Source organism: Myotis yumanensis, unplaced genomic scaffold, assembly GCF_028538775.1.
Source record: "Myotis yumanensis isolate MYYU_CA2020_CCGP unplaced genomic scaffold, mMyoYum1.0.hap1 SCAF_17, whole genome shotgun sequence".
Lineage (NCBI taxonomy): Eukaryota > Metazoa > Chordata > Mammalia > Chiroptera > Vespertilionidae > Myotis > Myotis yumanensis.
The window spans coordinates 16,740,242-16,752,468 of NW_027223768.1; the positions used below are offsets into that span (position 1 = coordinate 16,740,242).

General features: G+C 39.2%; 1 protein-coding gene across 1 annotated transcript in view; it reads right to left on the reverse strand.

Annotated features, from left to right (window-relative positions):
- KIFAP3 (kinesin associated protein 3) overlaps nucleotides 1–3,676 on the reverse strand; it is a 115,077-nt gene extending 111,401 nt beyond the window's left edge. The window contains exon 1 of the mRNA XM_070395722.1: nucleotides 3,422–3,676. Coding sequence (XP_070251823.1) covers nucleotides 3,422–3,453 — 32 coding nt within the window. The 5' untranslated portion in view covers nucleotides 3,454–3,676. The remainder of the gene's footprint in view (nucleotides 1–3,421) is intronic.
- Nucleotides 3,677–12,227: the final 8,551 nt, after the last annotated feature.

Here is a 12,227-nt window from a genome sequence, read left to right on the forward strand (position 1 = left end):
TGCATTCTAGGGAAGAAAAAAAAAAAGACAACCTACTAAATGGGAGAAGACATTCACAAATGATACACCAACAAGGGGTTAATATCCAAAATATATAAGGAACTCATACAACTGAACACCAAAAAACAAACAATCCAATTTAAAAAATGGGTAGAGGACTGGAATAGACATTTCTCCAAAGAGGACATACAGATGGCCAACAGACATGAAAAGATGCTAAACATCACTAATCATCAGGGAAATTCAAATCAAAACTTTACAATGAGGTATCACCTCACACCTGTCAGAGTGCTATCAACAAATAACAAGTGCTGACAAGGATGAGGAGAAAAGGAAACCCTCATACACTGTTGGCGGGATTGTAAATTAGTGCAGCTACTATGGAAAATAGTATGGTAATTCCTCAAAAACTTAAAAAATAGAACTGCTATATTTTCCAGCAATTCCACTTCTGGGTATTTGTCTGAAGAAAACAAAAACACTAGATATATGCACCCCTATGTTCACTGCAGCATTATGTACAATATCCAAGATATGGAAGCAACCTAGGTTTCCATCAATAGATGAATGGATAAAGAAGATGTGGTACATATCAGCAATAAAAATCTAAAAATGCAAAATAAGTAAAAAAACAAAACAAAAACAGAAACAGACCCATAGATATAGAGAATGAGTTGATGGGTTGACAAAGGGGAGGGAGGGACTAGAATTTAAAAATCAATGATCATGTAAAGCTTTTTAAAAAAGCAAAAGCAACTAAACAAAATATGAATTTAAAACTTTTGCATATGAACGGACACTATGAAGAGAGTGAAAACACAATCCACAGAGTGGGATAAAATATTTGCAAATCATTGATATGATAGGGAACCAATTTCCAGAAAATATAAAGATTTTTTTCTCCAAAGAATGCAGAGAATGGCCAAGAAGTATATGAGAAGATGTTCGATGTCACTAGTAATTAGGGAAATGTAAACCAAAACTACAATATCACTTCACATCCATCAGAATAGCCACATTTTTAAAAATAAGTTAAATGCTAGCAAGGATGTGAAGAATTGGAACCCGCATACATTGCTGGTGGGAAAGTAAAATGGTGCAGCCACTGTGAAAAACAGTTCAGTAGTTCCTCAAGAAGTTAAACATGTAATTAGCATATGACCCAGCAACAACTGAATATATACCGAAAGAGTGAAAACAGATGTTTAAACAAAAACTAGTACTGGAATGTTCATAGTAGCTTTATTCATAATAGCCAATAGATGGAAACAGACTAAATGTCCATCAACAGATGAATGGATAAACAAAATATGCTGTATCCATAAAATATGTTATTATTCAGCTATTAAAAGAAATGAAGTACTGTATTGATGAATGCGAAACATGGATAAATGCTGAGTATTTATGCTGTGTGAAAAAAGCTTTACACAGACCACATATTTATCATATACTTATATCACTTCTCATAAATACAATAAAATAATTACTTCTGGTAATATACAGTTTAAAATATGTATTCTCTGCTACATTTTAAGCACCATAAAGGCAGGGAAAGTATGTCTCATTCATCTAATACTTTAAAATTCATATATATATATATATATATATATATATACATATATATATATATTTTATTTCAGAGAGGAAAGGAGAGGGAGAGAGAAACATCAATGATGAGAGAGAATCATTGACCAGCTGCCTCCTGCACACCCTCGACTGGGGATTGGAGCCTGCAACCGGGGCATGTGCCCTGATGTGGAATTATACTAGTAAGTATGCTTAAAAAAAACTACCTTCTGGCACAACGGTATTATTACATGAAAATAAGCTAATGCTGTAACAGTGGCTCTTAGCTCTAGAACAGCGGTTCTCAACCTGTGGGTCTCGACCCCTTTGTGGGTCGATCAACCCTTTCACAGGGGTCGCCTAAGACCATCAGAAAACACATATATAATTACATATTGTTTTTGTGATTAATCACTATGCTTTAATTATGTTCAATTTGTAACAATGAAAATACATCCTGCATATCAGATATTTACATGACGATTCATAACAGTAGCAACATTACAGTTATGAAGTAGCAACGAAAATAATTTTATGGTTGGGGGTCACCACAACATGAGGAACTGTATAAAGGGTCGCGGCATTAGAAAGGTTGAGAACCACTGCTCTAGAACAATCTTATATTAAAGTTGAAAGAATTTGTTTTCTTCTGTCACCAAATTTTCAATTGAAAAGATCAATGTAATCAATGAGGAAATAAATACTTGTTATGACTACATATCCTTTTAAAAAATGAGAAGGGCAGGTAATAGATGCCCCAGTCCTGCAAAGACAGTACAGTTAGCTGATTGGTTGGTTGACTATACAACTGTTTGAATCCCTTTTAAGATGAGATCTTTCTGTAATGATAAGGGCCCTGCCATGCCAGGGTAAATATACTCAGTAAAAGCATGTTGTCACTTATAACAATACCACCACCTTACATGCATGTTTTATCTCTTAAAAGCATTTTCACATTTGGTCCTCTCATAAGGTAATATTTGCCCTGCTTTCCGTTTTTATATAAGGAAACTGTGTCCAAAAGAATACATGTGACAGGGACTTTAAGAATGGAGCGTCCTAAATAAGGTGTTTCTTTTTTTTTTCTATTGGATCACTAGTAACTCTTGTTCCACTGAGAGGTATCCTATTCATCAGGGATGATCTTATCTTTGACAGGAGTCAAACAAATAATCCCACAGATTTACAGTGTTCTTTAAAGAGTCACTGATACCACAAATATTTTGAAATTAAGATAATCACGGCCTGTTCCATGCCAAGCTCCTGGACGAACCTCTTGATAATTACGATCCTATAAAAAGGACACTGTACACATGCATGGCAGTCAAAGGGATGAAGCAGAGGAGGAAAGCAGACACAGGCTGGAGAGCAACATCTCAGTCCAGCCTTCCGTCAGTGAAAAGCCACCACTTGTCTCCCCTTCATCATGTGAGAACCCGGGGGCAGGGAACCCCAAACTGGAGGCGGAGGGCATAAGCGCCAGGAGACCTCATCTCCAGGCCCCCACGGGATTGCCCTGTTAGGGGAAATGCCGAACTGGAATGGGAAAGGGGGAGGGGGGCACGGGAAACCGGGTTCCTTGTCCTGAGCCCCCCCCCCCCCCCGTCCCCCCGAAATCGGGGACGCCGCCAGAGCTACCGCGAGGTCCTCCCGGCCCCTCGGAGGCAGGTGGGCGGCTGCAGAACCCCTCACCCAATGCACCTTCCCTTCCCTTCCTGGGACTCCTCCCGTGTCCACCTCTCTGCGAAGCGTAGGTCTCGCTTTGCCCAGTGACACCTCAAGGCCAACCCCCAAACCTCTAAGAATGTCTCAGGGTCCCCGGCCAGGAGGGCGGGGCTGTGCCTTGGGGAGTCACCTTTTGAGGTATCTGGCGTCCTCCCCCTGCATGGCGGCGGCGGCGGCGACGGCCTGGGGAGGATGGGGGTGCCTCAAAGAGGCCTGCAGAGCTACTTCCGGAAACGGTGGCCAAAGTCCCCGGGCCCCCAAAGGCGATGACAGTGCCGAGGCCTGCAAGACCGAGCCGGGGCAGTGATGTGGTTACCAAGGTGAGGCCGCCGGCTCCTCCCACAGTTCCCAGGCCCCAAAACACTGGAGCCGCCCAGGCCGGCTCGTAGACGCCGCAGTCAGCCCCGCCTCACCCAGCTCCGCCTCAAGGCGCCTGCGCCCGCTCTGCAGCGCCATTAGGCGCAGGCGCAGTGAGAGCTGCTGGACCCTGGGACTAATCTGACGCACCCCGGAGCAGAGCGTGAAGATTTTTGCAGCAGATTTGGGCGTCAATGGTTAAGGTGTGGCGTCCTGGTCACCGCCCCCTTGAAGATGGGAATGAAAAAGAATCATCCCAGTTATTCAAATTAGAATTTCAGGTCCTCAGCTTGAAAAGAGGGAAAGGGAATCCACTAACCTTTTCTTTAGAGAATGCTATAGAGCAGTCGGCCCTCGGTTAATAACCTGTCAAGTGAGGTTTGTATTTTGGGGGGGACATTGTGGAAAAGGGACTGCACTGAGAAGCTCTAACTAATGCAGATAGTCTGACACTTGTGCAAAATGAACAGCAACTTTGATTCAGAGTCAAATCTTTACATTCCACTTTGGTATCTTAGATCTAGAATGACCCCCCTTTCATCCCCTCCACCCCCACCCCCCAAAAAAGCGCGTGAAACTCCACCTCTTCCAGTAATTGTCCCTAAGTCAAGGTACTTTGAGAATTGTTTCCTTTTAGGCAGGCAACTGTTGGCAGTGCAAACCAAAGGGAAGAAAGAATGTCCTTGAACCTTAGCAAGTAAATGTCTGCTTTTACATCTAATCCTATGCGCTCAGCTGTCACATCTATGCAAATGACTCATGTTAATTTATTCAATAAATATTGAAGCCCAGCTTTGTGCCAAACACCAAACCAAGCTCTCTATGGATACAAAGAAGGTACCTCCACTCCCTCTCCTCACCTGTAATCCTGTCACTCTCTTCTAGTTCTTTATTTTCAGTCACTTACGACCATGCCTACATAGTTATTCCACTGCCTTTTTCAAATACAGTAAGTTACTGCAATGACCTACATGTAATACTAAATATATAGACACCCACTAAGATATATTATTTTAACTGCCCATCCATTCCCACCAGCAGCACTATTTATGTCAGTGTTGTAGTCATTCTTTCAGTCTTCCAGGGAAGAATAATTGGAGCTAACTTTGACATCTTCCCTGGCATCATGCCCTCTTATTAACTATGACAAAATCCTACCATTTCTTCCTTCAAAATATTCCTGCAATCCAGCTTTTCTTCCTCATCCCCACTTCTACCTACTAGTCTAATTACACCTTACTTGGAATACTGCAGTTCTTCCCTAACTGTCCTTCCTATTTTATGTTTATTCCCAAATATTCATTCTTAAAACTGATAATAACATTTTAGAAATTATCATGCATGGCTAGGTTGCTGTAAAACTCCCACAATACCTAAAGTTGCCAGACCACAATATCCATTAAAATGCACAGATCAGATAACAAGCATTCTTGCAATGTAAGCTCCCTGAGATTGGAGATTTTGTTTTGTTCACTTCTATATGCCTAGAACAGCATCCTTCCTATAGTTGGTACTGAATAAACATTTGGAATAAAAGAAAAAGCATACCTGAGCTTAAAACAACAACAACAAGTAATTTAGAGGCAATGCCAGAGTCAGAAAGAAAGAACTGAAAACTAGAGCAACAAAGAGATAAACTGAAACTGGGACTGAACTAGAGAGGCTGTCAGTCTGTAGCAAGAGGGTAGGAGGGATTGGGATGTGAACATCTTTCTTGGGGGGAGGGGAGTTCCTTATTTTTTCTACCACAACACTCACTATAATGATTACTATTAAAACATCAGACAATTCCAAATGTTGGCAAGAATGTGGAGCAACTAGAGTTCTGCATTTCTTGTGAGAATGCAAATGATGCAACCATCTTGGAAAATAGTTGGGCAGTTTCTTTAGCAGCTAAACATGCATTTGCCACATGACCCTAGATATTTACCTAAGAGAAATGAAAACATACATCCGCAAACACTGGTGTTCACAAATGTTCATGGCAACTTTAGGCATAATAACAAAACACTGGAAACAACCCAAATGTACATCAAAGTCAGTTGATACAAATTGTGGGATATCCACATAATGGATACTACTCAGCATTAAAAAAATAAATCCCAAACTACTGATGTATGCAACAACATGAATGAATCTAAAAAATATGATAAAGGAATCATGGTTTGATTCCTCATATAAGAAGTTCTTGAATATAAAAACTAATCTATTAGGACAGAGAGCAGACAGTGGTGGCTTGTTCCTGGCACAGATGGAGGAGAGACTGAAGTCAGGCTGGGTGGGGGGTGGGGGGACTTGGACACATTTGTCAAAGCTGATCAAGCTATATACTTAAACACACTCATTTTTTGTATGTAAATTATTCCTCAATGTGGTTGTTTTAAAGACTATAACAAACAAGGCAAAAAAGTAGTAAATTAAGTGGGTGAATTAAATATCAAGTTAAATATCATTGAAGAGAAAATTTGTGAATAATATGAGGAAATAACACAAAGAGATAAAGAGAAAAAGACTATAAATAGAAGATGTTAAGGGATAGAAAGGATAACATTTAAGGGGCCATAAGCCTTCTAGAAAAAAAAATAGAATAGAGATAAGACAGTACTTTAAGGACTGAGTAATGTCCTGAGTTAATCAATGACATGAATCCTAAGCAGGATAAACAAGAGAAATTCATGCTTAGATATAGTATAATGAAATTAAATAACTGCAAACGTAAACTGAAAAGTTCAGAAGACATTATCATTCTTTAATAATTTTATGGGTATTAATTTAGCATTTCTTTCTTCTTCCCACTCCTTCCCAATGGGTTATAAATTGTTTGAATGAAGAAATCAACCTATTCAACACTTGGAACAGTCTTGGTGGTGGCTAGGAGTCTAAATTCTGGAATCAGAATTGTGTGAGAGTACCTGATCCACCATTTACTTACTCTTGATCTTGAGCAAGCTAAACATTATAAGCCTCAGTTTTATCATCTATAAAATAAGGATAATAATTCATAGGTATTAGAGTTATTGCAATGTCAAATGACAGGGCATATATAAATTTATACCAGTGTGATTATCACTTAAATGCTAGTAATTGTTATCAACTAGGTGTTTGAAAACCGTTTATTAATCATGTAACTCTGGACAAGTCAATTAAGCTCTCTGTGTCTTCATTCGGAAAAACTGGGATAAATACCCACTGTAAAAGATGGAGGTGAAGAAAAAGTGAGTTAATATTTTGTGAGACTATTGTAGGCTGTACAATTACACGAAAATGGTAGAAGTTATTATTTCAACTTCATCCTTAACTTTGTCAACTTTTATTTTAAAATCTGATAGCAGCAGTGAGGAGTTTAAAAGTACTGAGAGCCCTGGCCAGTTTTCTCAGTAGTTAGAGCGCTGGCCCATGGACCAAGGGTCGTGGGTTCAATTCCCAGTCAAGGGTATGTACCTCGGTTTCCGGCTCCATCCCTGGCCCAGGTAGGGGCAGATTGTGGGAGGCAAACAATCCACGTGTCTCTCACATCAATGTTTCTCCTTCCCTCCCTCCCCTCGTTCCTCCCCAAAGGAAAAAATATCCTTGGGTGAGGATTAAAAAAATAAAATGCTGAGAAAAGTTATTATTGCTTCATGATCTTATAATTTAACATGAGGATAGAAGGAATACAGAGTGGTTATAGAACCACCTATGACAGAATAATTTAAATACAGATAATCCCAGCAATGCACCAATATAGCTTTGGAGCTATAGGATTCAGGCTGCACTGCTTTGGGAAGCCTTCCTGTTGATTCCACAGTTTGCTTGTTCTGCAAAATCTGTTCCTCTTGGAAGCTTTCCCTAAGCTCCACACTTAAAGTGCCTTCTCTGTTCTCCTACTGTACTTACTGTCCTTTACGGACATGATTTTTTATAGCTCTATCTTCTCCAGTAAGAGTGATTCAAAAGGTATAAAATTGTGGATTTCCAATTACATTTCTAATCATAGTGCTTGGCACGTAGTAAAAGCTAATAATTGGTACCTGCTGCTATATCAGACGCAATGACAGCCTTCAAGGAACACAAAACCACCAGGTATGTACACAAATAATGGCCATACTGATGATTGTTATAATGGCCGCATGAAGCAAGTAGAATGTTGGCACAAAGGAGGAAATAATCCACTTGTCATGGTGGATAGAGGCTCAGAGAAGGGCTTCCAGAGGATGAATAGAAATCTGCTTAGTAGAGAGCACAACAGTGAAATTCTAGGGCGAGGAAAATAGTATATACAAAGACACAAATGCACAAAACACCACTGTATATTTATTTGAGATGGTTAGAGAATTAGGTTTGAGTGGGAGAGCAGTGAAAAATTAGTTTAGAAAAGCCAGGAGGAGCAAAATTGTGGGGGGGCTTGCTATACGTAAGTGTGATATTTGGAAATTTTCTCCAGGCATCAGGAGCCATGGAAGTGTTTTAATACAGGAAAGATGTATGTTGAAATTTATTACTTTTAGCAATATTGATTGTTCTATATTTTATTCACACACCAACATAGAGCAGAGGTGTAAGAATTACGTTTTTTATTCTCCAAATGCATTGTTTTGAAATGTTAACCCTGATTTGCTTCAAGAGTTCTCAGGAAGTCCTTTCTTACCTTGTGACTGCCTTTGGGATGTCATCAAATGGCCATTGTGGTCCAAAGAGTCCACATCCACTGGCTAGTAACGCACTCATCTTCTCACTCTCCAAATTAATTGTAGTTCACGCTGCACATCCTAATAAAACAAAGGAGATTTCAGTTAAAAGGATCCTTTAAAATACAACCTCTTCTTGATGGTGGTAACCTCTATTTTCAACTAATAAAACATAAGACGATAGTAACATTATTGGGTTACTCCAAAGGTCAGGACAGAGGGTGGCCCACTAGGAAAATGAATAAGTGATCTCGGGGCTTTTCTCCTTCCCCAGGTTATTTTACAGCCTGAACCATACTTTGAGAAGATAGTTGTGTGATATGCCAACCTGATGATCCTTAAAGTCATACACACAAAGTGAATATATAAATGAAATTTGAAACAATACATTCTGGATAGAGCTATAATGTATTCCTGTAGAGATGAATGTGGACACTTAATGCCTATTCTGCACAAGGCACTCATCCGAGAATTTAGGCTATAAGAGAATGACACACAGACCTTGACCTAAAGTAGTTCAAGTCCATAAACAGGCAGTCAGAGAACAAATAATTGGTAACTCAGCCATATTTCCACACATCTATATATCAAGTCAAGTGTTTTCTCTGTTACTTTAAACTTGAGCATAGGCTTAAGAAAAGTTCAGAAGTCGTTATCATTCTTTAATAATTTTACAGGTATTAATTTAGCCTTCAAGGAACACAAAGTCACTAGGATGTAAACAAATAATGAACATTGATGACTGTCATAATGGCAATCTATTGATCTTGTTCTTGTAAAGAAGTTGCCACACCATCTCTTTTCAATGTATTGCTTCAGATCCATAAACTCTCACAATAATAGAAGTTTCAGTTCTGTTCATTTGAGATAGAGATATTAAGTAAACCCAATCTCTTGTTCCACACACATTTGTTTAGTGCACATTATATGTTCCAGGCACAATTCAGAGCTAAGAAGCAGTCTAGATGGGATCAATTCAGGCAATTGCCAAATTAACAACCAGGTGTCTTCTATGAAACATTAATAGCAGAATTTGAATTTTTTTTTAGAGTTGGAAAGCACAGGGCAACTACTGCCATACACACCTCTGCTGGAATGAGTTGACAGCTATTTGGTCACCAAGAAGCGTCTCTCCTCACCTCTTCAAGAAAGATAGAGCCATAACATAAGCATTGTGACATACCCTCTGAGTCATGAAGAACAGAACCAGAACTGCCAGTGCATTCCAGACCACTTCCTAACAACTGCCAGTTATAATAATAACTTTGAAGGTGGGTGGGAAATGAGTTTGTGTCCCCAGAGTTGAAATAGATTATATTCCAATGGATGATATAATCTCAGCCTTTTATATGCGGGGCAGGAATTAAATCATATGTTGTTTGATTTTAAAACTTTTTTTTTCTTTCCTTTCTCTTTCCCACCCATCTCTTCCTTCTTTCCTTCCTTTTTTCATTTTTTTATGAGTAGACAGCACTATGTCATAAAAATATCCGCATATTGGAAACAGAATTGCTTCTAACTTTGGAAATTTCCTGCCAGATCCATGTCTCTTCAAGGTAGTCATTATTATATCAGGAGAGGAACTAGATGTATATCAAAGACCCTGAGCAATGGTTGAAATAAGGTCAGAATCTTTCCTGCGTGCGTTAATGAGAAAACATTCAAAATTCATTTTGTTTTCATTCCTACATCAATATCTTGTTCACAGTGCCTTTTATTTTTAAGAGGGAGAGGTGAAAAATATGATGCTACTCCAAGTTTGACAAATTGTAAAATATTTCTCCCAAAACAATCCTCTTCCTGCCTCTCCCCTTCACTGGCACATGAACTTTTTTCTTTCCAAAGGAGTCAGTTGAGAGGATATCAACATTGCTCTGAATAAAGGGCGCTAGAACACCATCACCAAAACAAAACAAAGTACACAAAATGCTGAGTGTCCATTTACTACATTTTTTTTCTTCTTCAAGTGATATGCATTTTCTTTTAAATGTTCTCTTGACTGGACCCTACCAAATAATCTCCACCATAACTAAGAGGATCTGCTGGTGAAAATTCCTCCATCTGAGTTCAGGAAGTATTAACAGACAGCTTAAACATTTTTAGTGAGATTGGCTTTATTTTGCCATAGTAAATATCTTCATGGCTCCCAGAATACCTTTTGTTTTTAATCTTGAGATGTTGGGCTGGGATTGATTCCAAGGTTATTCTGTTGCCAGTACATTTGAGTTTATAATATCATTAAAGTTGAACAAACATGAAAAGCCTGAACTGGAAAGTCAAATATAAACTAAAGGGACACACACTCTACTCAACCATTCTGACCTTATTTCATTTTGCTGGTCAGTTTACTCAGAGCAAAGAAAAAGCAAAACAGGTCATGGGAAGCTATTCATAACGGCTTATTTCTGACTTTACTACTTGGGATTTATGTTATTATTTCATGTTTATATCATTAATATAGTTTGGGTTCTTTCAAAATAAGTTACAGTTTTTGTCTCTTTCATGTCTTCCTAGTGTAACTTCATTGTAATTGTATGGGATTTGAGCTCAATACATTTTTTTATTGTTAATTTTTTATGAAATTAGCTCCCCCGAACGTTTAGAAAGTAGTAGTGATAGAGTAGACAGTTAGCATGAACAGAGCAGGAACCATGGGCTCAGTTCAGAATGTCGCCAGGGTGGAAAGTCCCAGATGCCTAGCAATGGGCAAAATTTGAGAAAACAGCTATTATAGGCTAGGTACAGTGATGGCGAACCTTTTGAGCTCGGCGTGTCAGCATTCTGAAAAACCCTAACTTAACTCTGGTACTGTGTCACATATAGAAATGTTTTGATATTTGCAACCATAGTAATACAAAGATTTATATTTTTGATATTTATTTTATATAAATGCCATTTAACAAAGAAAAATCAACCAAAAAAATGAGTTCGCGTGTCACCTCTGACACATGTGTCATAGGTTCGCCATCACTGGGCTAGGACCTCACCTCCAGGGTGACCTTTCTTCCCTTAGCATGTTGTTAGTTTAGAACTCCTGCTTAGAGGAAGAACAAGCCTCACTGGAATCCCATACAAGCCCTTGTATATATATGCGGCCTGGTGTGACCACTACCTTGAGCAATAAGCCCTCAGGACAACGAGGTTCAATCAACATTAAATAATCTTAGGATCAAAACCTTGGGTCTGTTAGCCACAGAGAAAGAGTTTTGGTCAAACTAGAGATAACACCTAGGCCTCAGTTGTGTTTCAGCTCCAGGCTCAGAAAAGCAGCAACACCAGACGAAGTCATGCCATGGCTAACATCAGGACCAGATGCAATGACCAATCACCCCACCGACCAATCAGTAGAGACTAAGACCCTGAGGAGGCACACCTGGAAAGCTGATGAATATTCTATTGAGATCCTCTCCTGAGACCGCCCGTAGAATTCTCGCTTTTAAAAAACAGATAAAGCCCTAACTGGTTTGGCTCGGTGGATAGAGAGTTAGCCTGGGGACTGAAGGGTCCCAAGTTCGATTCTGGTCAAGGGCATGTACCTTGGTTGCAGGCACATCCCCAGTAGGGGGTGTGCAGGAGGCAGCTGATCGATGTTTCTCTCTCATCGATGTTTCTAACTCTCTATCCCTCTCTTTTCCTCTCTGTAAAAAATAAATAAGATATATTAAAAAATTAAAAACAAACATACAGATAAAAACCTTTAAGGCAAGTTCTTCATCACTCTTTCTCTCTCTCTAGCAAACCCACACCTTTTTTTCTCTGGGGTATACCTTTGTTTTCTTCCTCCTAAGCTCCAAGGGTCCTTCTTTTACCTCTCGATTTTCTAAATAAACTGCTTGAGTTAGAGTTCTTGGCTCTGAATTTTTGATTAGCCAAACGGAAGAAGCAAAGTTAAACTCCACTATTAACAGTAGC